The sequence below is a fragment of the Pipistrellus hanaki genome (assembly GCF_964339955.1).
Source record: "Pipistrellus hanaki genome assembly, chromosome: 13".
Lineage (NCBI taxonomy): Eukaryota > Metazoa > Chordata > Mammalia > Chiroptera > Vespertilionidae > Pipistrellus > Pipistrellus hanaki.
This window is the reverse complement of record NC_140515.1, coordinates 57,175,192-57,202,638: the sequence shown is the minus strand read 5'-3', so window position 1 is coordinate 57,202,638 and position 27,447 is coordinate 57,175,192. Positions and strand designations below refer to the sequence as shown.

At 55.7% G+C, this 27,447-nt stretch overlaps 1 protein-coding gene across 8 annotated transcripts in view; it reads right to left on the bottom strand.

Annotated features, from left to right (window-relative positions):
* Positions 1 to 27,447, bottom strand: part of CNTN4 (contactin 4) — a 315,102-nt gene that overhangs the window by 97,182 nt on the left and 190,473 nt on the right. For 5 of the 8 annotated variants that reach the window (XM_084902270.1, XM_084902274.1, XM_084902271.1 and 2 more), the window contains one exon: positions 3,135 to 3,261. The exons of the other annotated variants lie outside the window; for them this stretch is intronic. In XM_084902270.1, coding sequence (XP_084758396.1) covers positions 3,135 to 3,261 — 127 coding nt within the window. The remainder of the gene's footprint in view (positions 1 to 3,134; positions 3,262 to 27,447) is intronic. 8 annotated transcript variants of the gene reach the window in all.

The window sequence follows — 27,447 nt, the reverse complement described above, 5'->3', positions numbered from 1 at the left end:
TGTTTGCTGCAGCCGAACCCTCTTCCTCTGTTCAGTGTCAGCTCAGCAGGGAAGAGGGGGCAGGCTGCTCTGACATGGAATCTGGGGTCCGCACGCTGAGTTGAGTACAAACCTCGCAGAAAAGCACGCCACCCATGCCTGTGACCCCGGCTTCTGTCCAGAGGGGGCAGCTGTGTGCCCACCGGAAGGAAGGCCCCCAGGTCCTTGGGGGAGATCCATGCAAAGGACAAGTCCACACTTCTTAGCGTTTTCTGGGTCTGGGTCCACCTTCTGAGACTGGAAAGGGCAGCATCAGTCCAGGGAGTGAGCGGAAGGACCCGAGGTCGGGGGGCGTCCGAGGCTCGCCCCCCATGTCTCCTGCTGTTTCTTCAGCCCGCGCCAGCCTGAGCACCCACAGTGTGTGCTCTGAAACCCCCTCCGCTGTGACCCACTCATCGCCGCCGCGGGGCCAGGGCGTGGGGATGGACACCCCGGGTTACCTGTATTTATATTGCTCACATTGTCTATCCTGCAGTCAATGTGGCCTTCCAAACCGGAGCTGTCAGTTTTACTTTGTCTACTTCTGCTCACAGATGCTTGGCCATCTCTTTATACTCTGAAGGGATAGGGGTCTTCCTCGTCTTGCCTTCTCAAATGTCTTCCGGAAATGCTCCACTGTTACTCGCTTTTTACTTTAGATCTGTGGGAATACTTGAGACTCTGGATAGTAACCCTTTGCCGATGGCAGTGTCCAACACCTCTTCTCCCCACTGGGAGCTTGTGACGTCACTCATCTCGTTCAATTCGGTCACACAGGAGTTCTTCACATCAATGACGGCAAATGTCTCTGTCATATTCCAGGAATCTCTCTTCCCTCCAGAGTCAGAGAGAGGTGTGTCTACTTCCTATTCGAGGCACTCTGGATTTTTCATGTGGACCTTCTGATCACGCGGAATTGATCTGTGTGTGTGCTGTGAGGGAGGGGTCCAGCTGTGCTTCATTAAAAAAATTACATATTTTATTGATTTTTTACAGAGAGGAAGAAAGAGAGATAGAGAGCCAGAAACATCAATGAGAGAGAAACATCGATCAGCTGCCTCCTGCACACTCCCTACTGGGGATGTGCCCGCAACCAAGGTACATGCCCTTTGATCGGAATCGAACCCGGGACCCTTCAGTCCGCAGGCCGATGTTCTATCCACTGAGCCAAACCGGATTCGGCTGTGCTTCATTTTTTAGCCAGAGGATAACCCATCCTGCAGTAGATCTCTTTCCAATGTATTTCTACTGTTGTCTTGACTTTATTTTTGTTGTTTTTTTTGTCTTTGCAAGACAGTATTGCTTTTATTACTCTTCTTGTTTAGTGCGATGATGACTGTGATGATGACTGTTTATGTAGGAATATCAACCTGGACCTCTTGGTTTCCTTATCCCTTTTCCTTGCTGCTGGGATTGTGTTTATTCTGCTTAAAGCACATGCTCTAGAATTCTCTATAGAGAGGGTCGGCCGGAGTCACACTTCAGCGTCTGCTTTAAAACTTATTTGCTTTGTTCTCATTTAAGGAAAGTATTTCTGCTACAGAGAACTCTGACAGTCAGCTCCTCTCCGTAGTGAAGGGCTGTTTTCCATCTTGCTCTTCGCCGACTCGGACTGCTCAGTGCTGCTCCGCCGGTCTCGCTGAAGGCTGCGGGGTTACAGCCGTGGCTGTGTCTGTGGTGGGCTCCTCAGCTCAGCTCGGTTCCACGGCGACAGTTCTAGATGGGGCTTCATCTTTCCTTGTCCCGCTTGCCATTCCCTTCGCCGCGCTTCCTAACCCTGTGGCTTAGGGTCTTCGTTAACGTGGGGACATGCTTAGCTGTCTCTTTAGATACTGTTTCTTCCCCATGCTCCCTTGCCTTAATCAGTCTCTCTTCCTCCTCCTCCTCCTCCCCCCTCTCACATTTTGCTTCTCTTTCTCCCTTTCCTCTGCCTTTGGATGATTTCTTCAGATGACCCTCCTTTCCGCTGTCCCTCTCCTATGAGAGCCGCTCAGCACCACGGTGAGGATGAGAACCGGAGGTCACTGTTGCTCGCAGCCCCTCAGGAGGAAGAGGCTCAGTCTGGCCACACCTCCTGTCGGACGGAGGCCCAGAACCGGTGCATTCTGGGAGGCCTTCCATGTAAGCCCCCCCTGGTGGCTGAGCTGAGCTCTGTCCTGTGACCCTGACCCCTGCGGGGCTGCCCGGTCCAAGGCCCAGCTCACACGATTCCTCGAGGTGCGAGTGTTTCCTGTCCGCCTTCCTGCTCCGGGTTCCAGTCCCATTTCCTCTACGACCTGAGCAGTTCTGAGTTCCCTGCCCGTTTCTTGCATTTTAATAAGCTGTTGTTGTAGTTTATAAAGGACATTACAGCCCGGCCGGCGTGGCTCAGGGGTTGAGCATCGACCTAGGAACCAGGAGGTCACGGTTCGGCTCCCGGTCAGGGCACATGGCCGGGTTGCGGGCTCCATCCCCAGTGGGAGGCAACTGATTGATGGTTCTCTCTCATCACCGATGTTTCCATCTCTCTCTCCCTCTCCCTCTCTCTCTGAAATGAAAAGAAAGAAAAGGAAAAAAAAAGACATTGTTAAGAAGCGGGAAGGCTTTCAGTGGGAGGGCCACCAGGACATGCACTGCCCAGCTCTGCCCAGAGGGGGAGGGGGGCCTGAGCCTCCGGGATCACAGCCTCTCCCTGGCATCTCAGGGTGGCCCGGGGCTGGCCTGGGGGCTCCGTTTGTACTTGGTGCCCAGCCTGGGGGCTCCGTGTGTACCTGGTGCCCGGCCTGGGCGCTCCGTGTATACTTAGTGCCCGGCCTGGGCGCTCTGTGTGTACCTGGTGCCTGGCCTGGGTGCTCCGTGTGTACTCAGTGCCTGGCCTGGGGGCTCCGTGTGTGTACTCAGTACCCGGCCTGGGGGCTCCGTGTGTACCTGGCACCAGCCTGGGGTTCTGTGTGTACTCGGTGCCTGGCCTGGGTGCTCCATGTGAACCCGGTGCCTGGCCTGGGGGCTCTGTGTGTACCTGGTGCCCGGCCTGGGGGCTCCATGTGTACTCAGTGCCCGGCCTGGGCGCTCCGTGTGTACCGGGTGCCCTGGCATCCCTCCCTCTTAGCGCCGAAGGCGCCGGCGCGGAGACACACCTGATGCGAGGCCGCGGGTTCCCTCTCACTTGGCAGGTGAGCTTCACCTTCTTCTCCTCGGAGCCCACCGGGAACATGACGGGGCTGGGCTCCTGCATGAACACCGGGCCGCGCGGCGTGGCGTCGCCTGGAATGAGAAGAGACAGGGTCCGGGATGAAGAACACCGCCCGGCAGGCAGGGAGCCAGCAGAGCAACGACCCAATGAGGACAAGGGGTAGATGGACAGCAGCAGCGGCGGCCGTGGGGGACACACTCAGACAGCATGGCCCTGAGGACCTCCAGGTCTGTCCTGGAGGCCTCCCGAGGGTGCAGACGCCCCTTTTTCCGGGGAGAACGCGCTCGTAGGAACAGCTTCCGGGCACAGACGCAGCATGATGGTGTCACACCCTCTCTTGTGCTCAGGACATATACAAACCTTCCTCACAGCCGGCTGTGCAGGGGGGTCTGTCCCGCTTCTGCTAGACCTGCCCCGGGGGTGCAGTGTCCCTGCTGTTGGCGCCACAGGGCCCAGCACGATCAGAGCACCCACTTGGTCTGCCACTGGGCCAGCCGCCTGTGACTACGGAGCGATATGTAGGCTTCTTTCTTTTTTTAAAAAAATTATATTTTTATTGATTTCAGAAAGGAAGGGAGGAGAGAGAGAAACATCAATGATGAGAGAGAATCATGGATCGGCTGCCGCCTGCACGCCCTACACTGGGGATCGAGCCTACAACCGGGCATGTGTTCTGACTGGGAATCAAACCGTGACCTCCTGGTTCATAGGCTGATGTTCAACCACTGAGCCACCCGGCTGGGCATGATGCACGCGTTTCTAATCGCTTCCTCTCAAACCTGGCTGCGCAGGGCGTACGTGTCATGGATAGCAGCCGAGACCAGAGCAATCTGCCCAGTCACACGGGGCGGAGTGTGGAGGCGTGGGCCTCTCCCCAGGGAGCCATCATAAAGACGGGCCCCGACGCATCTCCCCACCTTCGCCCCGGAAGCAACGCGAGGCTGCTCTCCAGAATCTAGTTCAAGTTCCTTTTTTCCTACAAGGCTTTTCGGCACCCTCCCTTTCTCCCTTTTACCACGTGACCCCTACATGCTATGCCCCTGTGGGCACAGACTTGTTCTATCAAGCACATTGTTAACTCCTCTTTCCTTCTTTGGACGGTAAGCCCCTTGGGAGCATGGCTGTCTCGTACCCATTTTTCTGTGTCCTGTGCTGCCACGTACAGCGGCTTATCCACAGAAGATGGTCAACAAGGGTTTGTTCTATGTGAGGACCACTGCCCCACGTTCTAATGTGCTCCATCGGCGGCCCCGGCACCGCCTGAGGCATGTTCAGGGACAAGGGCCGGTGGCTGTGATGTGAGGTGACACTGAGTACCCCCTGGAGCGGACCACCCATTTACAAACTAAAATAACCGGATACCGAGTTCTGGCTCCCGGGAAGGAATACGGTGGGCGGCTCCTCTCCTCCCCTCAGCCCTGTCCCCTCAGATTCGCGCCTGCGGGGTCAGTAAACTCTCCGGCGTGGGCCCCACAGCCGGCTTTGATCTCCAAGGTCTCCCTCTGACACTGGGCGCACGATTGTCCTCTGCAAACCAGGTCACCTGCAGGCGGGCCGGGAGGGAGGAGGGAGGCCGCTGCGGAGACGGATAAAGGAAGCATCTGCCCTTCGGTGTCAGGCGTCCCCCCCTCAGTATCACCGAAGAAAGCAGAGAGCGACGTGGGACACAGCCAGCGCCGGTCTCCGTTCCGGGCAGCGATGAAAGGTCCCCTCCAACGAAACGGCCTTTCTTCCGCTTGGCAATCGGGCTGCCCGTGGGGACTCCCGCCTGCTGGTCCCCTGCCCATGTCCGCCCTGAGGTCAGGCACCTGCCTGGGTATGGCCTTTTTCACTCTCTCGGCCGCTCTGTTGGATCCGATCCTCCTTCCTGGGTGAGCTGGTGAAGGAGGAAGTGGGGTGCCGGCGAGTCTGACCGGCCAGCTGCCGGCCTGGGAGCTTGGTGAAGGGCCCTGACTGCTGGCCACAAGCTGTCACAGCGGAATGAGGTGCGACCAGAAGGCCCCCTGAGAGACCACCGGGAGGTCTGTTCTAGCCAGGCCGGCAGTGCCTCCCTGCATCCATGCCAGGGAAAGGGACTCATCCACCAGGAAAGATGAGAGGCTGCGTTTGCGACATCAGGGTGGATCCTGAGAGCATCGTGCCGAGCGGAGAAGCAGAGAAAATGCCAAGGGCCCTGTGATTGCACGGAAAGCAGCCAATGAGCAAGCAGAGCCAGCCCACCCCCAGAACGGAGACCGACAGCAGGGGGTGGCCCCAAGGGAGCAATGGAGGGGGAAGGCAGTCATTGTGTGAGGACCAAAGGAGACGTGACCCTGGGTGGTGAGGGTCAGCTGAAATTCAGTTTTCTAGTTTCACGATGATGGTCACCTGGTCCCAGCTCTGACACTCAGCAGGAGAGTTCTGGAATTAGGATGTTGCTGGCCTCATGGGATGAGCTCTGGAGTCTTCCCTCCTCTTGAATGTTCTGGAATAGTTTAAGAAGAATAGTTGTGCCGGCTGGGGTGGCTCAGTGGCTGAGTGTTGACCTAGGAACCAGGAGGTCACAGTTCCGTTCCAGGTCTGGGTTGTGGGCTCTGTCCCCAGTAGAGGGCGTGCAGGAGGCAGGCAATCAATGATTCTCTCCCATTATTGATGTTCTATCTCTCTCTCTCTCCCTGCCCCTTCCTCTCTGAAGTCTATATTTCACTTATATGTGAAAGGAGGACAGCTGTTAGATCTTCTGGACTGTTGGGTAAAACCCACCTCTACAGCCAGCCTGTCCTGGACTGGACTTGTGTTTGCTGAGCGTTTATTGATTGCATCTTTGATTTTGTTAGTTGTAATCAGTTTGCTCAGATTTTCTGTTTCTTCTTGATTCAGTTTTGCAAGACTGTATGTTTTTAGGCATCGATCCGTTTCTTCCAGGCTGCCCACTTTGTTGGTGTAGAGTTGAGTTGTTCGTATGGTCTTTGTGGTTCTGTGATGTCAGTGGCTACTTTCCTCTTTCAGTTCTGATTTCACTTATTTGGGCTTTCTCCCATTTTCCTTACAAGTCAGGTTAAAGGTTTATCGAGCTCGTTTATCTTTTCAAAGAAAAAACGCTTAGTTTCACCAACTTTTTGCATTATTATATAATATTTTTTAGTCTCTGCGTCATGTATTTCCGCTCTAGTCTTTATTCTTTCTTTCCTCCTACTCCCTTTGGGCTTTGTTTGTTGTTCCTCTTCTAGTTCCTTTAGGTGTCATGTTAGATCCGTGGTGGGCAAACTGCGGCTCGAGAGCCACATGCGGCTCTTTGGTCCCTTGAGTGTGGCTCTTCCACAAAATACCACGGCCTGGGTGAGTCTATGTTGAAGAAGTGGCGTTAGAGAAGTTGAAGCTTAAAAAATGTGACTCTCCAAAGACATTTAAATCATTGTCCTGTTGCTATTATATTTGGCTCTGTGGACGAATGAGTTTGCCAACCACTGGACTCTGTGCGATATTTCTTGCTTCTTGGCCTGGGCCTGTATTGCTGCGAATTCCTCTCTTATGTCTGCATTCGCTGTGTCCAGAGATTTTGTGTTGTGTTTCCATTTTCCCGTGTCTTGTGGTGACTTTTGATCTCTTCCTACATGACCTTATTAACCCACCCACTATTCAGTAGCATGTCTGTGTTTTCCAGGTTGTTTCCTTGTCATTGGTGTCTAGTTCAATCCGTCTAACGCTCCAACATGTAAAGTAGAGATCCATGGCGGGGTGGGCGGGGGCTGGATGGACACCCTCGTTCCCCCTCTCCTGACCTCAGCCTCGTCATGTCCGCCTGGAGGGCCTCGCTCCCCTGCCCCCTATCCGGGTCTCTGCCCGCGGCCTCCCGTTACATGTGACGATCACCTGGCTGAAGGCATCACCCAAAGCGGACGGTGACTTTGAAGGACTGGTTTCTAAGAGCTTCCTGGGAAACGGCCGGGTCTCCTGGGCTGAGTGACCCCCAGGTGGATCCAGTTCCTGTTCCCACCAACCTCCCACTGGAGCTGTGTCCACCCACGCCCACCTGGCCTGCAGCTCACGCTCATCCTCGGCCCCGAGGCCGGGCCAGCGCAGCCCCCGCGGGGAGGGACGGAGGAGGGCTGGCCGCGGCCCTGGCCATGTCCGTCCGGGCCGTGTGCGGGCCCCTTTGCGGAGAAGGGCAGCGCAGAGCTTTCTGGGTGTCTCCTTTGGAATAAACAGGCCCTCGCAAAGCATTTGTCTTTGCAACGAACTCTATGAAGGGATGCCTCAGAGGTAGCCATGGCCTCAATTAGAGAAAAGAAATGAAGCATTTAATTAACCGGTGACACCCCACAGGTGGCCAGGGACAGAGAATGGCTCTCTGAAATTAGTTACAGGCGGGCCCCCGGCCCGGGCCTCTCTCCACGCTAACGAAACACGTGCAATCCACACCTCTCAACCTGTGTCTCTGTCCCGCCGTGAAGCCAGGCACTAATTTCCGAGTCAGAGCCGGGAAGCAGAGGCTGAGTCACAAGGCCCAGCTCTCAGGAAACCGGACATCCCGGGCGCAGCCGCCACTCCCGAGCAGACAGCAGCCGGATAACAGGGCCACAGGGGAACCATCCGCCTGCGGGTCCCGGCGGCTGTCCGAGACTGCCTGTCTGCGATCCGTCCCCGGCTTACCCCGGCCCCATCCCAGGCGGATGCCAGGAAACGCGCCACTGTTTGAAGTTTCATGCGGCCTGGGCGTCGGGTAACGCAGGTCACAAATCCAAAGGGGCCCTCACCTCTGCCCACCTAGAAACCCGCGTCCCCGGATTTAAGATGTGTGGCTGTGGCTCAGGGACACGCAAGGCCTCTCCCCTGGGCAGGGTGCGTGGGCCTGTGGCTGTGACGGCCCGTGGGCCCAGGCCAGTCAGGCCAGTGGCTTATGGCTCCTCTGTGACCCCCAGGTCAACACAGGTCATCAACCAATGACCCCCGGGGGACAGGTCTTGGACTTGCAATGGTCACTGAATCGCGGGCAGCCTCCTCCATAGTAAAGCTGTGCCTGGGACAGCGTTGGAAAGGGGGCTGGGCTGGATGATCCGTCCTGGTCTGAGTCACTTCTCACTCTCTGTCCACCTGGGGAGGGGGCGCCCCCAGCTCCCGTCCTCGGCTGCACGCTACGGGACCCGGGAGCTTTCAACATCCCTGCTGCTCAGGCTGCAGGGAACCATCTCCCTCTCTCTCTCTCTCTCTCTCTCTCTCTCTCTCTCTCCCTTCCTCCCTCCCTCTCTCTCTCTGTCTCCCTCCCTCTCTCTCTCTCTCTCTCTCTCTCTCTCTCTCTCTCTCTCTCTCTCTCTCTCTCTCTCTCTCATTCTCCTGTATCTCCATATGACTACATAGCCAAACCACCACATTCCAATGTATCGAGTTGTTTCCATAATTGTTAGATGAAATTACACCGGCGGTAATTCATTTTCATCTGAGCACCTGAAATTCAATCAGACTGGCAAAAATTCAAACATATTTAGCTTACTTAGAAGGATCAGACAATATTCAATTAGCTTCAACACGAAAGGATGGAGTAACAAAAATTGCTGATGTTTCTTCCCTGCCCGCCGCCTGAGGAGGAGTGTGGTGTGCGAGCAGGCACGGGGCTGCCCCGGAGAGCCGGCTCCGCGGGTGCCTGCCGGGGCCTGGCTCACCTGTCTGCGTGACCTCACCCCTCAGGAGCCCAGAGGGTTCCACTCATGATCTGCACGGCGCTTGGGATGTAATGTTCTAAGACTTTAAGCAAAAACAAAATAAAACCACCGAAACCGGTTTGGCTCAGTGGATAGAGCGTCGGCCTCTGGACTGAAAGGTCCCGGGTTCGATTCTGGTCAAGGGCATGTACCTTGGTTGTGGGCACATTCCCAGTAGGGGGTGTGCAGGAGGCAGCTGATCAATGTTTCTCTCTTATCAATGTTTCTAACTCTCTATCCCTCTCTCTTCCTCTCTGTAAAAAATCAATAAAATATATTTAAAAAAACACACACAATAACAACAACAACAACAATAAAAACAAGAGGAAACCTTGACCCATAGTCCGTGCAGCTTTATGTGAGAATTGAACACACACACCCGCCATCCAGGCCTTCCGGTTTCAGTTCCTCTCCCAGGCACGTGGTCAACCCCGACGCTTATGTTTCTCACACCCCGTTTCTCACACCCCCAGGAGTCCCCTTACAGCAGAGGAGGCAGAGGCATGGCCCGGCTCAGGGCCTCACCGGGGGAGCTGGGGTGTGCTTCTCTCCATCTCGGACTCCCTCCCCCAGCATTGTGGGAAAGATGGCCAAGGTGCAGGGAAGTTGAAGGAATTTACCCGAACAGCTACCCCCTCCTCGCTTAGAGGGCACAGGTCCTGCTGAGCGATGGCAGGTGAGATTCCATAGCCACTGGCATGTCACCTGAGCAACAAGGGGCAAGGACACCCCCCCCCCCAGACAGACACACACACACACACACACACACACACACACTGCCCTGCGGCCGGGTGATGGGGAGGCCAGGGGAGGGCGGGAGGATGCAGGAGGCTGGTCCTCTAGGCTCCTGAGCTGCAGCTCCGCCCTCAGGGCAGAGAGCTCACCCTGAGCGGCTGGGCCCTTCCACCGCGGACTCACAGGTAACAAGCCCCCCCGCCCCCCTCTCCGCTCATGCCCCGCCTACAGGCGCCCCTCCCCCGAAACCAAGGTGACTTTCTCAGAAATGGCTCTGGAGGGCGGGTGGTCTGAGAGGGCAGGGCGTGGCACAGTGGTGGTACAGAGCAGAGCCCGTGTCTGCAGAACAGTGGTACCCACACATCATGGGTTTCCCTGTTACATACAGCACGTTTCAGAATGGACTTGCACTGGAGGTACCCCTCCCGTGGCATCGCTCTGTGGCCGTGGCATCGCTCTGTGGCCGTGGCACGGTCCAGGAGGAGGAAAGGCGGGCAGGCAGAAGGACCGGGCCACGCTGAGACCCTGGGGCTTCGGCGGCCCGCCACTCCCTCTGCCTGGCACAGCATTGGGGGAGCAGTGGTTCTCTCGTCAGCTCCGTCCCTCATGATGCTCTGAGTTTTCGCGGGGATTCAGCTCTGGAGCCCAGCAGCGTCTAACCTGCCAATTACACACGTTCCCGTGGACACTCAGGCCCGGAGGCCACGCCCAGCAGCAGGAACACCTTTAGGCAGCGGATGTGCCTCAGGGTCCTGCTCTGACCCGGAAGCCACCTGTGAAAAGACGGAATTCCACCCCAAACTGGCCCAACCCGACCATCAGAGCGCCTCAAACCTACCTAAGTGCCTGCACTAGCCGTTCGCATACCTGCCCCTCCTCTCCCTTCTCCCCGCTCCGGAGTGAGCAAGGGGCGGACTCCGAGGGCAACTGAGTTACCCCCCAAATGTCAGCTCCAAATAAATCCCCAGGGCAACCCGGAAGGCTCAGGCGTACAGCGGCTTCAATCTGCACCTGACTTTCAGGAGTTCACGCGGGGCGCCTGTGAAATGCCAGGGAGAATGTGTCCGCGGGACTGCGCCTGACCCCGGCCCGGGCCTGGGCGGCAGCGGCGGCATCTGGCAAACCAGGCGCCACGCTCAGAGGTACCGCCTGAGGACGGCCCGTGCGGGAGGGAGCGGCCCCTGTGGGGCGGCTGCGGAGACCCCGGGCATCTCCCTGCAGGTCCACAGCGACAGAGACCCAGGCCGAAGCCCCAGCCTGGACCGCCGCCCCCTGAGGTGATGGCCGAGGGCAGACAGTTAGGGCTTCGTGATTCGATTTGGTGATTTCTAAAAAGATCATCTTCAGATGAGCCTGGGCACTAAGTCACCCCCAGATGTGAGCGATTAGCAAGCACCTTGGCAGGCACAGTGGCACCCCGCCTCCCTGGGTGCCCAGCTGGGGGAGGGGGCGGGTGTCTGTATGTGTCGGTGTGTGCGGGATGCGAGTGCTTCCCAAAGAGGGTTCCGAACACGCAGCCGGGCCTCGGGGAGAGCAGCTGCCTCTGACCGCCTCTGTCCCGCTAGGAACGGGGCAAGAGGAACCAGAGAAACTAGAGGGCCCCAAACAAATCCAGGAGCAAGCGTCTGCCTCCAGCCCGACCCTCAAGGCTTAACCCCCCCCCCCCCCCCCAGCTCCATCCAGGGCAGGAGGCTGCCAGCAAAGGGGGCACAGACTGGGGGGCTCTGGAGGGTCTCATGCTCCTCCCAAAGGGGACTTCCCCTCGCAGGAGCCACGGTGCTTCTCGCCCAGCCTCCCTCCCGCCGTGTGCGGAGACACTTAGCGGGGAAATGGCCTCTTCAAATGTTTGTGAATAAACAGCATCGCTGGGTGCCTGGCGGGAAATGCCAGCCTCCTCCCGGCCCCAGGCGGCCACTCCGCTTAATTGAAGAATCCGACACGTGATTCAGACAACAGAGCCCTTGGCGATCAGGAGGGCTGCGCTCCAAGGCCCAGCAGCCCGCATAGCACGCTGGACCCGGCCCTGCCACCGACTGCGGCCCAGCGAGGGCAGAGGGCACCCCTCGGGCCCATGGCACACACCGGCGGGCTCCCACGGCCGTGGGCCTGCTCAGGACAGGGACCAGGGTGGGAGTCAGCTCGGCTCATGTGGCAACAGCAGCGATAAATGAGCTCGGGGAGTGGCTTATGTCAACTTGTCCCTTTTCTTTTTTCTTTTCTTTTTTTTATATAGTTTATTGATTTTTTTTACAGAGAGGAAGGGAGAGGGATAGAGAGTTAGAAACATCGATGAGAGAGAAACATCGATCAGCTGCCTCTTGCACACCCCCTACTGGGGATGTGCCTGCAACCAAGATACATGCCCTTGACCGGAATCAAACACGGGACCTTTCAGTCCGCAGACCAACGCTCTATCCACTGAGCCAAATCGGTTTTGGCAACTTGTCCCTTTTCGCAGCCCCGGGGAAATCCACAGGGAAAGTCCCCTGACCCTCTTCGGTTAGGGTGTGCGTGGCTTTATTTTGGTTAACGCTCACCTCAGGATATTTTTTTTTTTTTTTTTTACAGATTTTTAGAGAGAGTGGCAGGATGGGGGGAGAGAGAGAAACATCGATGTGAGAGAGACACATCATGGGTTGCCTCCTACGTGCGCCCACACCAGGCCTGAGGATGGAGCCTGCAACCGAGGTACGTGCTCTTGACTGGAATAGAACCCAGGACCCTACAGTCCAGGGACTGACCCTATCCACTGAGCCAAACAGTCTAGGGCCAACTCCCTGTGTCCCGACTGACACATGGGAGCTCGTAGGGAGCCCTTGCCACTCGAGGGGTCCCCGGGCCGCGGCGGCAGGTAAGCTGCATGAACTGTCATCCCGGAAGAGGGCCCTGCAGTGGGGGCTCTGTCCCTTTCCAGTGAGCTCCTCACCCTCGGCCCCGTGGAGGGAGCCTGACCAGATCCACCCGAACCCCGAAGTCACAGGTCCTCAGGCCGGGGGTCTCGGGCAGGCCCTGTGCCGCCATTCCAGGGAAGGCTGGGCCGCCCCTGCTCCTCTCCCCCTCCCCGCCTCCTCCCCCTCCTCTCCCATACCCAGCACCCCACCATCACACATGAAAACAAACCCTGCCTGCCTCTCTGGGGAAGGGCTGGGTAGGCTTTTCAGCGCACTGAGGGGCCGCTGGGGTAACAGGATTTAAGATTCTGTTGGCTTGGCATCTCGGGACTGAGGCTGGGGGTCTCTGGAGGAAGGCCCGGAGGGTCGCACACCTGTCTGAGCTGAGATTTAGACGCTGGGACGGGTCGGGGTGACGGCCGACGTCAGAGGCAAGCCATGCACGGAGTCAGGGCACCTGTAAACTACACCCCGAGTCTGCGTGGCCGCCCCCCTGGAGGGCACTGGGCGGAGGCCGCTTCCCTCAGGGGCCCCTATCTCACCCCTCTGCGGGGAGGGGCGCGCAGACCCTTTGTTCTGCAAAGGGCCGGACAGGCAGTGTTCTGCGTTTTGGGACAAGGTCTCTGTCCGGCAGGCGCTGCAGCAGGGGTGGGGGGGAGGGGGGAAAGAGGTGGGTAAGGAGGGCACAGGAATAGCGGGCTGCGTGCCAGGAAACTTGAATGCGGCGACGCTGAAATTTGAATCTCATCTAATTTTCATGTGTTATGAAATATTAATATTAGCCCTCATTTTCCCCCAACCATTTAAACTTGTAAAACTATTCTTAGCTCGTGGGCTGCACGGCAACAGGCACCTGTCAGGATGTGTCCGCAGGCACAGTCAGAACAACAGGGCGAGCTACTGCGGGCGTGGTCAGTGACTGTCAACAGCCATGTTTCCTGCCAATTAAGAGCTTCTTGATAAGCTTGGTGAAAGCAACACCAGCCCCTCTTGTGAGTCCGACCTGGATGATTGGCCCAGATTGTGACGTTGGCATTGTTACCTGCCTCCTGGCTTAAAACGTAAGGTGTGGAGCCCGGCTGGCTGGCGGGGCTCAGTAGCTGAGCAACGACCTATGACCCAGGAGGTCATAGTTCAAGTCCTGGTTAGGGCACGTGCCCAGGTTTCGGGCTTGATCCCCAGAGTGGGGCGTGCAGGAGGCAGCTCATCACTGATGCTCTCTCATCATCGATGTTTCCATTTTTCCCTCTCCCTTCCTCTCTGAAATCAATGAAAACATCTTAACAACAAACAAACAGAAACAAATTAACATGGGCCTGGTTTCCGCGTGGCCCTGCTCCGTCATGATTCCAGATGCTCAAACCCGGGCAGTGGCTGGGCCCCGGGAATGCGTGGCTCACGCCCAGCGCCCGGACAGTGGCCTGGCCAGCAGGGCTCACGAAGACCACGGCGGGAAGGGCTCCCACGGAGCATGGTGCCAGGTGAGTGTGTGCTTTCTGAACACTCTCAGCTGGGAGCTGCCGGCCAGGCAGGGCCCATTCCCGCCTCTCACCCTCTGAAGGCTCACCTGCCTGGATGGGTCCTCACCAGCCAGCTGCCTGCTCTCACCTGCGGCTAATACCTGTGGGCTCGGTTCGTGTGCCCGGCTCAGCAACGGGCACCGTGCCCAGCCCCGAGCGACGTCAGTCCCACCAGCCACGCCAGCAGGCCGTGCACCTGCGATGGATGGATGAAAATGTCCCTTTGTGTGCAGACACACGCTCGCACTGACTGTCACTCCCTGTGCGGGCTCGGGGTGATAGAACAGCGCAGGCAGTGGGCGCTCGGCTCACGCGGAGCCTGGCACGGTGCCCGCCTTCCCCACGGAGTCATCCTTTCATTCTCGGGGGGCGGAGGGCAGTGCCGCCTTTTCACTGGACAGTGATGCCAACAGTGTTGGGAGGAAAAGCCCCAAGTGGTCCAGAGCAGAACACTGAGCAAATAGCGCTTCCCTCTCAATGGGGAGAAAGAAGAAGATGATGTTTGTAAAGGCCGTGTGCGCAGCCCAGCCGTGCTGAGTACGCACACGGTCCCTTCAGCGTCTCTGGTGTCCGTCCTCAGCTCTGCGCCAGAAGCTGCCAGGTCTGTCTGTCCCCACCCCTGGACCCGGACAAAGTCTATTCACGGTGTGAGACCCAGTGATAGGCAATGTACAGGGGAAGGGTGGCAGGTTGCACACTGATGTGCAGGTGTATTTCCTTCTGTTTTTTTTAAAATGTATTTTTATTGATTTCAGAGAGGAAGGGAGAGGGAGAGAGAGAAACATCACTGATGAGAATCATTGATCAGCTGCCTCCTGTACGCCCCCTACTGGGGATCGGGCCTGCAACCTAGGCAGGTGCCCTGACCAGGAATTGAATCTTGACCTCCTGGTTGGTGCTCAACCACTAAGCCACACCAGCCAGACAATGTGTAGGTGTATTTCAACGACCAACGCTCACAGCTGTGTAAAGAAAGAGCTAATCACGCAATGAATGAGGTTTCCACTTCTCGGGAATCGTGGGCTGATCCTTCCTCTCCACAGTTCAGACGAGTCCAACTGTCACCCCTACCCGGGCAAGGCAGTGGCTCTCCTACCCACGTCCTTAGCACGCCCTCCCCATCACTGTGCGGAGCGTGCCCGACCCTTCTTTCATCCCCTCAGTCCCCACAAGGACATGTTCACGCAGATCAGAGACGCACAGATGTGAATTTTTGTTCCATTAGAAACAAAATTGATGCCCATTGGAAAGAAAAAGACGTTGGCAATGCTGCCCACAATTTAAACGGTAATTTGGGAGGAACAGAATTCATAATTGAAGGCTTTTATTCCCCAAACAGAAGGAGCTGACTGCCATGTGTGGGTAAGCCGGGCTGAGTGTTGTCTGGCTTGCTCAGGTGTGTGGGCACTGCGATGGCTCATGCCAAGACAGCTGCCCTCAGCGTGAGACCGTGGGAGCCTGGGCCCGGCAGCCACTCTCCCGTGAGCCCTGCGGGCAGGACCAGGGACCACCGGTCCTTGGGTCCAGGCCCACCGCACATCATAAACCATTCATGCAACGCTCCCCATCCCCCCGGCCCTGGCTGTCCAGTTCCAGCTGCTCAGGGGCAGCTCCTTCCGCTCCGGGCCTGTCTCTCCCCGGGCCTCGGTGCGTTCCTGCATCTTCCTCTCCCCAACGCTTCGCTCAGTGTCTGACATGCAAATCCCCGAGTCCCACAGGCTGCTGATGGCCGCTAACGGCTTCCCCACCCGTTTACAGGTTAAGTGGGAACTCCTGTGGGGAGCAGGAGAGTGAATGTGTAACCCTGTGCACTGCAGGGCGAGGGCTGAGAGGCGTGTCAGAGGCGGTGCCTGCCCTGCCCCCGCCACGCCCTCCTCCCAGCAGATGCTGTGCTGCCGAGGTGAGCCATTCCCAGGGGGCACGTTATTCCTCAGGGCGACCACTCTGTACGGTAGACAGATGTCTAATCACCGCGTGTACATTGAGGTGGGTATAATATCGCTTGGCGACTGCAACTGAAAAATAAACAAAGACAGAAAACACAGTTGACCCTTGAAAGAGAGGTCTGAACGGTGTGGTCCGACATCTCTGTGGAGTGATGGATCCATACAGTTCACTCTCCGCTGTAGACGCCCGTGGGCCAGCTTGGAAAAAATCCATACGCGTGTGAGCTCTCAGGGCGGCGAGCTTGTGAATTCTGAGGCGAGAAACCATGGTGTCGGTCAGACAGCTAGTGGGAACGCTGACCCCAGCGAGAAAAGTTAACAACTGCTACAGCCTGGAGCCTCGGTCACGGACCACCTTCTCCATCACAACGCCCTTCATCTCTCGGGCTCCCAGGTCAAGGTCGATCGACAGCGACAGCTGTCTTCAGGGCAATATCAACACCTTCACTCGTCAGACTCCTCCGAGAGATCAGACACGTTTCACGGTCACAGAGTGCACCCTATTTATTCTAGAATTCTCCGCAGCTGCAGACCGCAGGGACTCATTCCTCAACGCGTGGCCTATTTTCCTGCAACGCTTATCAGTGGCTGTACAACGAGCAGAGGATTTATAAACGTGGGCGAAAATTCATACTGCAAAAGCCAACCCAAAATTACTAAGTGGGCATCTAAGAAATATCCCATTCTCCTAAGATATTGAATTTGCCTTCACACTTTCCGAGGAGAATTTATTTCTTCTCTTAAATAGGTGGAGTAATCTTCTTCTTCTTTTCCAAAATATTAGCATTTCCCAGTGACAACAGCCATACATATCATGCACTTTTCCCTAAAGCCCTGAATACTTACACAAGGCTCTAGCCACATTAGGGTCTAAATAACCTTTAAAACACTCACTTCATTTTCCAAAACTGTTCTCCGCACGTTTTGTACTTCAGTCATAAGATATCACATCCTATTTCCTTTACAACATACACAATTTCACGCACATCTGTTTTCCCTGATATAAAAGCAGGAAATGAGCTACAGAAACTGAAGAAAACAAAGAGACAGACAGAAGGCCGCACACCTACCACCATAGGCAATTAACATTCACCAGTTAGCACATGGCGGTCTCTCCCTCTTTTCTTCCTGCTGTGTCTCCACTTCCGTAAACCCGTGTCCAGCTTCACATTCGGATTTTGATCTTACATTGTATACACGTTGCATTCCAGTACCCTTCGACGTCATTACGTATTCTTCAAGAACGTGATTTTTATTGGAAGCATCGTTCTTCATCCTATAGAAATCCCGTACTTCGTCCTCTCACTGACCTGTGATTACCATGTAGGCTGCTGCTGCCAATTTTGTACGCTGTGCTAACAGCATCCGGAGCAACAGAACCGTGCCTGCTCTCATCCTTAACCAGCTTCCTGCAGGAGGAGACGTGGAGGCTTCTGAGTGTGCGGCCAGAGTGTTCCAGAAGTTTCTGCACCCTGGCAGGCCTGCCGGCAGTGGGGGGCTGTCTCCGGATCTGCGCCAGGATGGAGGGCACCGGGTTCCCCGTCTGTGACAATCTGATGGCATCCCATTCGCTGATGCAGCTGACCTTGGCTTCTCTCCTTGCCCCTTCCCCACGTGTCCTTTACTCGTTCTCCATTCAAGCAGAACCACCTTCCTGGCAGGTTTCAAACCGTCTCTGCGTTTTAGAGCCTCACTGTCTTCAGCGATGCGCCTGCCACCTGTTCTCTGAGGCTGCCCCTCCTCTCCCGCAGCCGCGAGGACAGTCATCGGGCACCTGTGAGGCTCCTGGCCCGAGTCTCTCCTCTGCCGGCTCAGAGATGTCTGAGGCGGATTAGCTTTCACGCGCCCACCCCTCGCTCCTCTTCCTGAACCCAGTGACAGAGGCACCAAGCATGCTGGGCACCTCATGCTTTAAAAAGGGTCAAATGACATGCAGTTTCTAGAAAAAATATTTTAAAAATATTTTTATTGATTTCAGAGAAGTAGGGAGAGGGAGAGAGATAGAAACATCCATGATGAGAATCATGTTTTGGCTCCCTCTTGCACACCCCCCCACTGGGGATCGAGCCCGAAACTAGGGCATGTGCCTCAGAATTGAACTATGACCTTCTGGTTTATTGGTTGAATATGTAATAATTCACTCATTCATTCATTCACTCATTCATTCATTAAAACATTTCTTCAGTGTCTATTCTGTGTCAATAGCTAGTTAAACAAAGTCAGATACACGCTAGACAAAATTGGAAATGGTCTCTGTCCTCCAAGATGCTTCATTTGCTGGGGGAGGCAGACAATCAAACAATGGGCCCGATACAAAGTTATAAGAAGGATGATGGCACTGAGGAAGGCTTCTCTGGGACTTGGAGCACAACACGCGCTGGGAACGAGGGAGAGAAGGTGGGGAGAAGGACCCGGGCTAAGGCGCCTCTTTCTCCAGCTGGTCCCTGGATCCCCCTCCCTCCAGCCGGTGACCTGCCCATGGATCTCAGTGTCCCTCACATATGGAAAATGGCAAATCCAGTCTAATAGCATCCATGGGCCCTGCGAACCAGACACAAATCCACGTGCTCCCGCCTCGTGGTGAGGGCGCTTGGCATCCTGATGATCAAGCGCCCGGTGTGTGTAGAGCAGACAATATCCTCGGCGAGCGGCACTAAGCGTAATTAATTACCTCTAAACTAAAATGACACATAAACTCAGTAATTAAGAATAATTCTTAATTAGGGAACATGGGACAGGTAGGAAGGAGGAAAGGGAAGGGAAATGGCTGATTGAGACGGGGAGTTAAGCACCTCATTGGAGAGATAGCGAGCCCTGTCCTGTGCTGATTGCCTTTCCAGGGCGTTCAATGGACTGAAATCAAAGACAGACGCACTGTTTTGGTTTGATGCGAAATTGTGTCTTAGCAGCTGGAAGGACGGCTTCACTCTTACCCCCAGATCAGCAGCTCTGGAAAGGAACCCCGTGGGCTGGGGAATAAATTACATCCAATGCCAAGAAAAGCCCGACCTGCATGGCTCAGTGGTTGAGCATCGACTCATGCACCAGGAGGTCATGGTTCCATTCCAGGTCAGGGCACATGCCTGGGTTGCTGGCTCCACCCCCAGAGTTGGGTGTGCAGGAGGCAGCCAATCAATGATTCTTACATTTCTAGTTTTATCTCCCTCTCCTTTCTTCTCTCTGAAATAAATAAAAATCCTATGTAATACAGAGGTAATATGCAAATGGACCATCAGTCCAACACACAAGATGGCTGCCACAGATGGCCAGCAGGGGAGGGAAGTTGGGAGTGACCAGGTCGGCAGGTGTTAGTGGTGACCAAGCCAGCAGGGGAGGGCAGTTAGGGGCAATCGGGACGACAGGGGAGCAGTTAGGCGTCGACCAGCCTGGCAGGAGAGTGGTTAGGGGCAATCAGGCAGGCAAGCAGTTGGAAGCCAACAGTCCTGGATTGTAAGAGGGATGTCTGACTGCCCATTTAGGCACAATGGGATTAGGCCTAAGTGAGCAGTTGGACATTCCTCAAGGGGCCCCAGGTTGGAGAGGGTGCTGGCTGGGCTGAGGGATATACCCCCCTCCATGCACGAATTTCATGCACCAGGCCTCTAGTAATAATAATAAAACAATAAAAAACGGTTTTAGAGCCTGAGAAAAGCCAGGAGAGGGCCTGCTCCACAGACGCAGAGCCGGCTGAGGAGGCATCGGACGAAGTGTCCTAGCTGCCCAGGGCCAGCAATCGAAGGGGCTGTTGCCTCTCCACTGATTCCACGTCACACTGATAAACCAACCGTCATACTGATAAACCAACCATGAAAAGTGGCCGGGGGATGTTAGCTCAGAGAAGCCACAGTGCAGAGAATATAGACAGGTGTCTGCAAGCACCGTCTGACCGCAGGAGGACAGGCCCCGCCCCTCCGCCCCCGTCTGCCTGGTATGCCCCTCCTCCCCCACCAGCCCCCAATTCCACCCACACAGAGCAGACATCCCACAAACACACAAACAACACAACTAACGGGGGACAGATGACATCAGTTATCTGGAGTGAGCTTTCCGGAAGCAGCTGACCCGTCAGATCACGTTGACCCGTCAGTGACATTTCATTGAAGAGAGAAGCTAGAAGCCACGGTGTTCAGGACAAGGCAAGAAAACACAGGGCCGAGAATAAATAAGATTTTGTAAAAGCCAGGGTGAAGTGAGAATTTCCTCACAGTAGCATGGAATTCAGGACTTGGAAGTACCCAACCATCTATAATGGTCAATAAAACAGAATCAAATTCCCCCCAAATTGCATTGAAATGATCGTCGCTATAGTAGAATAATGTTCGCTCCAGTAAGATCATCACCGCCATCCTGAGGAATGGGCTACAAAGGGGAGAGGGAGCCCTCTTTTCCCGCTTTGAATCAGTCATAGAGAAAGCCTCCATTTTTAGGAACCACCTCGGTAAGCTCTCCCGGGGAGACTCGGGGTGCTGCGTGGCCAGGTTACCCGCACGCGGAGGTGAGCACCTGCTGAGCTCACCTTCTCTGCTCCGGGCCTCGCATCTCCACGTGCAGAGTGCACATTCTTGCCATTTTTTGTTGTTGTTGTTGCAAATTCTACAGTTTCTCAATTTTTTAAAATTATTTTTAAAATATATTTTTATTGATTTTTTACAGAGAGGAAGAGAGAGAGATAGAGAGCTAGAAACGTCGATGAGAGAGAAACACCGACCAGCTGCCTCTTGCACACTCCCTACCGGGGATGTGTCCGCAACCAATGTACATGCCCCTGACAGGAATAGAACCTGGGACCCTTTAGTCTGCAGGCTGACCCTCTACCACTGAGCCAAACCGGTTTCGGCCAGTTTCTCAATTTTTGATTTGCACATAATCAGAGGTGTTATAGGAAACCTGTGATTTTCCCCCCGTGAACAGTCACTCCTTTCTGTTCCAAGTTTACGAATCAGCTGTTTTCAAAGTTCACTCTGTTTTCTCACGGACCGGAGCGCCTGCCTGCTGCCACCACCATCTGCCGGGAAAGAAACTGTGTAAAAAGCCCCAAACAAAAACTCGCAAGCACCCGTGCCGTCCGTGATGCTCAGCCTGGGTCCCGTGTCCGTGAAGGATGCTGCGGCCCCGACGCGCGGAGTTATAAACAGACAACGGGTACCAGCAAGCGGATGCTGCCTGTGGGGCGGGTGCTGCCTGCCTCACCCACGGACTTCTGCTCGCCCGTGAGGGCATGGAACCCTCTCAGCGGGACCTGGTGGGCCAATCCCGGGACAGGTCTCGCCGGTTACGGATGTGAGTTCCGTGATGTGCCAGGCACACCGTAGAAAAGACACCAGACAGACGTTTAGTCTCAATCCCAGTGGGCCGCGTGGCTGAGGGTTTACCTGCAGGCCCTGGACTGGCGGCTCCCTGGGCCCTGTGACTAGGACAAACTCTGGGCAGCATGGCCGAGCGGTGTCCAGCTGGGGGTCCTCGGCTGTGCGGACCCCGTCACAGTGAGTGAGTGTGACAACCACCGGACGCAAACTGCTGGGACATCCTCACCCTTGGACTCTGGGTGGCATTTTCGTGGCAATGGCCAGCTTCTATTTTTAGAAACACACTCAGAGTCCAGGCTCAGCTTACGCTGGCGATCATGCCGGGCGACCCCGTTTGGGGTCACAAAACTGCACTGTGGCTATAAATTAATGACGCTGCTTCCCCCGGGCTAATCAATCAGGCCTCCGCACGGTCTCCACGCGGAGTTTAAGGCCCCCCTGAGGTCCCGCGCGGGATGGCTTTCTCAGGATCGTAAATCTCTCTGCATGAGCGAGGCCTCTTTTATTTGCATTAATTATGAAATTATGTCTCAGCACACCACTTAAAGCTCCATGCAGACATGTTAATCTGCCTTCTCCTCTGCTTGGTTCCTCTGTACATTGGTGCTGGGGAGCGGGGGGGCGCAGCACCCTGTGGGGTGGGCGCTTCTCCGTGTTCCCTCTGAGGTCATGGCAGAGGTCCCAGGAGAACGGTCCACGGAGGACACTAAGGCCCAGAAGTGACGCCCGACTGGCTCAGTGCGGTGTGGCCGACGCCCCTCTGAGGGAGGAAGCGTGGACACAGCCAGAGGGGAGGCCCGGGAGAGGCCACAGGAGGAGCCAAACTGGCCCCAGCCTGACCTTGGACTCGGAGCTTCCTGAGCCCGGAGGCGGGAGCCTTCTGCTGCGTCAGCCCGCAAGGGGGCGGGGCGTGGCCAACGGGGCCAGCCCTCCTCACCCATGCGCCTGCTCATCCGTTGCCATGAGAAAACTGACATGTGTGCACAGACTTTCTTTTCTAAAGAAAACGTTTACACTGATTGTAGAGAGAGGAAAGAAAAGGGAGAGAGAGAGGGAGACAGAGAGGGAGGGAGAGAAAGAAACATCAATTGGTTGCCGCCCGTTAAGCACCCCGTCTAGGGACTGAACCTGCAACCTGGGCATATTTGCTGACTGGGAATCAAAACGGTGACCTTTGCTCAACCAACTGAGCCACACCGGCCGGGGCACATGGTCTTGCAAGGTAATGACAGTGCTTATCCTGTATTGAGTCTTATTACGTGCTAGAAAGTATCCCACGGGTTTAACATGTACTAACCCTTTGGTTCTGACCATGATTCTATGCAGTAGGAGCTCCTTACCATTCCCAATGTACAGATGGAGAAACTGAGGCACAGAGACTAAGGAACTTACAAAGCACTCAGCCACTGTTTGCACCCAGGGTTTGCCCATGAAAACGGTCACTGATCAGTGTTTACGGAGCTTCATCAACATGTTGCTGTGTCCTAGGAATTGCACCTTCACGACCCTGTGCATGACACCGTGTCCAGACCACACACCACTGCCTGCCAGCGCCCCCTGCGGCCAGCGGTGCCACAGGCCACGCCGGATGGAACTGTGGCCGTTCTGCAATGTGAGCGACATGGTCTCTCTCTTTTTACAGGGACTCGGACCTCAGCTACAGTCAGCTCCCTGACAGGAGCCGAGAGCAGGTACGAGGCCAGAAGAGTTGGAATCCAGGTCACACGATCTCTGTGCACAACAGTGAGCCACGTGGCTGCAAGGATACAGCTGAAAAGCATAGAGACCTGTGTGTGTGTGTTCCTGTGTGTATTCCTGTTTAAGTGTGTGTTCCTGTTTGTGTGTATGTATGTGTGTTCCCATGTGTGTTTCAGTGTGTGTTCCTATGTATGTGTTTCCCTGTGTGTGCTCCTGTGTGTTCCCGTGTGTGTTCCTGTGTATGTGTGTGTTCCTGTGTGTTCCTGCGTATGCATGTGTTCCTGTGTATGTGTGTGTTCCTGTTTGTGTGTATGTATGTGTTCCCATGTGTGTTTCAGTGTGTGTTCCTGTGTATTTGTTTTCCTATGTGTGCTCCCGTGTGTGCTCCTGTGTGTTCCCATGTATGTGTGTTCCCGTGTGTTCCTGTGTATGTGTGTGTTCCTGTGTGTTTCCCTATGTGTGCTCCTGTGTGTTCCTATGTGTGTTCCTGTGTATGTGTGTGTTCCCGTGTGTGTTCCTGTGTGTGTTCCTGTGTATGTATGTGTTCCTGTGTGTGTTTCTGTTTGTGTGTATGTATGTGTGTTCCCATGTGTGTTTCAGTGTGTGTTCCTGTGTATTTGTGTTTTCCCATGTGTGCTCCTGTGTATGTGTGTGCTCCTGTGTGTTCCCATGTATGTGTGTGTTCCTGTGTGTGTGTGTGTGTGTGTGTGTGTTTCTGTATGTAAAGAGAGGTCCGAGGATGCAGATGAGGCCTGCCCCCTGGTTGTGAATAACTGTTGCAATGAGGCAGCAAGTGCCTCCTCCCACCCGCATCCTGTCATCAGGAGCGAAGGGCAGACTTGGCTCCGTGACTTTTGCGGCGAAGGTGGTTTTAGGGAAAGGCTTTCACCAAAAAGATTTCCCAAACAGGGAGCTCGGGCGAGCTTTAGACGGAGCATCTTGAACAGATTAGAGCGAAAGGAAACTGCCCGTCCTGGGTCATTTAAGTGCTCTTCTCACCGGCGATGCGAATTCAACCCGAGCAAATTAAAACAGGAAGAATTAATTGGATATGCAAATGAGATTATTCAGTATATAAATCTAATTACATTCCAATTTGCCTTCACGGTGGGAGGAAAGAATAAGCTGTGCCGTGGAAACTGATTGTCTTCGATCACCACCTGCACCGGACGGCGCGGGGCCTCGCAGGAGCGGCCCGGGGGGCGGGCTCTCCACTGACCACGCCCCGTCCCCAGGCCGGGCCAGGAGCCTCCGCCCGCGGACCTGCTCACACTGTGGGGTGCAGGCTGCACCCCAGGTTTCCCACCATCACACGTTGGCTGCCCCCTCCCCCCCAACTCGCTGGTTTGGTAAGACACCCACTCCCGAAACGCTTAGCTTTCACACGGACCAGACTCCAAGTCTGAACAACGGCCACGTCTGGACAATGAGAACGGAGATGGGGCTGAAACCGGTTTGGCTCAATGGATAGAGTGTCGGCCTGTGGACTCAAGGGTCCCGGGTTCGATTCCGGTCAAGGGCATGTACCTTGGATTCGGGCACATCCCCAGTGGGTAAGGTGACCAGATGTCCTGATTGTTAACAATTTGTCCCCTGTCCCACCCAAATTGGAACGTCTGGTCACCTTACCAGTGGGGGTTGTGCAGGAGGCGGCTGATGGATGTTTCTCTCTCTTCGATGTTTCTAACTTTTTATCCCTCTCCCTTCCTCCCTGTAAAAAAAATCAATAAAATATGTGTTAAAAAACCGAAAAAGAACAGAGATGGGGCAAGTGTGTGCGGCTCGGTGGACTTCCCTGGGGCTCTCGGGTCTCGTTACGCAGGTGCCGTCCCCTCCCCTCCCCACCACATCCCAGGTGATTTTCTTTGCCTCTTAATTGAGGCAAAGGAGCTGTGAGTGTTTAACTGGGGGAGGAGCCCGCACTCAGGAGGCCTGCCTCCGGGGAGCGAGCAGAACGGGCCCAGGTGTTTGCAAGGCGCCAGGGGAGAGATCAGCTGCCTTCCTCCTCATCAGAGGAGCCGCCTTCTGCAGATGGACCTGCAACCACACGGAGAGACCAGCCCCATCCGGCTCCCTTCCCGTGACTCCAGGCCACACCCCCACGTGTCCTGTTCCGTGACCCTCCTCCAGGCAGGCCACCGAGACCACGGGGAGTCAAATCCACGGGTGCATCCAGGAAATAAACGCCCCCGAGTCTCGGTTGTGCCAGCCTGGGTTAGACACGGGTGGTTTGCAGAACAGAGAGTGGAAAAAGAGTGTGCATACGGCAGGACACACAGCTCTTGTATCACAGAAATCTACGCCTGACACCGGTATGATCCTATTATCCAACATTACCCCAATGCACAGAATTACAAAACATTTATACAAGTGGACTTACAGACAGAGGGACACACAGACCGAGCATGGCCAGACAGATGCAGCCCCCTGCCCTCCCGCCCTCCGTCACCAGCGTTCATCCTTGACTGGAGAGGTTCCGCAGAGTTCACAAGACGGCAGACATGTTAGAACCTGAAATCTACACAGCGGGTGGCAGAGAAGGCCGTGGAGCCATTTATCCAGAGGAGACCGCCCTGCCCGCTCCTGTGGAGATGCTGTGGCTGCGGCACCTGCTGGTGTCTCTGGAGCTAAAGGCACAAGAACAGTGGGTGCTGCTGGTGAAAGACTCCGCCCAAGTGCCTTCCTGTGGGGAGATGGCGAGCACCACCCCCAGGGGGCGCCTCGTGGCTCTCCCTCCCTCCTGGCGAGGGACCCAGTGGGGACAGGGCTCAGGAGCCAGTTCCTGGCTCCCCATGCCCGGCCTGGGCCGGAGGAAACACCGCCAGAAGAAAGGATGGGACCTCCTGACAGTGTGGGGACAACCTGAGGTCACGGCCAGGCAGACTCTGGACGGAAGCCACAATGGAGGGACCAGAGGCAGGAGGACACTGGCTTCCATCTGACAGGAGCAGAAGGCTGTGAGGGAGCGGGAGGCCTGCCCAGCTGTGCCCGGAGCTAGGATGCAGAGTGGCTGCCTTATGGAGGCGGCCACGGCCACAGACAGGGGCCTCTGGGCGCCTTTGACAGGGACAGGGAGCTGGAGTGGGTTCCCCTCCACTCTGTGTAAGGCAGCTCCGAACACAGGGACCAGCGGTGACCCTCACATCTCCTTCCTGTCCTTCCTGGCCCCCCTCTCAGATTCCGGCTCGGATGGATGTATGAGCTTCCTCGTTAGCCGCTCCTCCGGGAGGCGGGGACCAGGGAGACCTGCCTGCGTCTTTACTGTCCCGCTCGCAGTGCCCAAGCCCAGCGTTTGCCCTGTGAGAGCCTCAGAAACCACCCGGGGCACAGGCGGCAGGGGGTGCAGCCCTGGCCCCGAGCACAGCTGAGAGCTTTCCCCGGGAGAGACCAGGAGCCGCAGGGAAGAGACCGAGGCGCAGAGACATGGGCTCCTGGAGATTAGAGCGGGGAGGTCCTAGCCAGAAGTCACATAGCCCAGTGGTCGGCAAACTCATTAGTCCACAGAGCCAAATATCCACAGGACAACGATTAAATTTCTTTGGAGAGCCACACTGTTTAAACTTCAACTTCTTCTAACACCACTTCTTCAAAATAGACTCGCCCAGGCCGTGGTATTTTGTAGAAGAGCCGCACTCAAGGGGCCAAAGAGCGCATGTGGCTCACGAGCCGCAGTTTGCCGACCATGGACATAGCCCGCGGGTCAGTGGATGGATGCGTCCTGGGTCTGTGAGAACAGGCAGAGCTTTAGCAGAGGGAGCCGAGTGAGGGAGAAATGGAAAAACAGTCAGGACAGAGGGTACAGAGTCTCTGTCTTCTCCCTGCTGGAGTGCATGCACCCGAGCTCACAGAGTGGGATCTTGAGTGACAGCAAAGGCAAACGCATCAGATTTGGCTGCAATGTGCACATCCGCGGTGCACACACCCCAAAACACAGGGTCAGACGGTGGGGGGACCTGCACTGGAGAGGGGCGCTGTAATGACTTTTTATTGGAGGAAGGAGACTGTGTTCTTTCCCTCGTTTACACGAAGCATTGGATGACCGCACGCGTTACGGTGGGGAAGAAGTGCCGGGATAATTAAGCATATTAGTCACCGATATGCAAATGGGGCTTGCAACCTGCGCTTACATTCCCCTGGCCAACACCTCTGCTTCCGAGCTCTCTTCCTTGCTGGCGTCGAGTAAGGTATGGAAACCAGAACATGGCAAACCGTTTGACATTCACCTACAGGAGCCCTGCCTGCATGGGAAGGAGCGGGGCTGCACCCATTTGCCACCATCGTTAGAGGAACAGTGCATGACGGGGTGCAGACGAAGGGGCATCCTGAAGGTGAAATGAAGAAACCAACTGAGAAGAGAAGGTTGCCCGGCCTGCGTGGCTCAGCGGTTGAGCGTTGACCCAGGAACCAGGTCTCGGTTTGATTCCCCGTCAGGGCACATGCCTGAGTTTTGGGCTCAGTATCCAGTAGGGGGCGTATAGGAGGC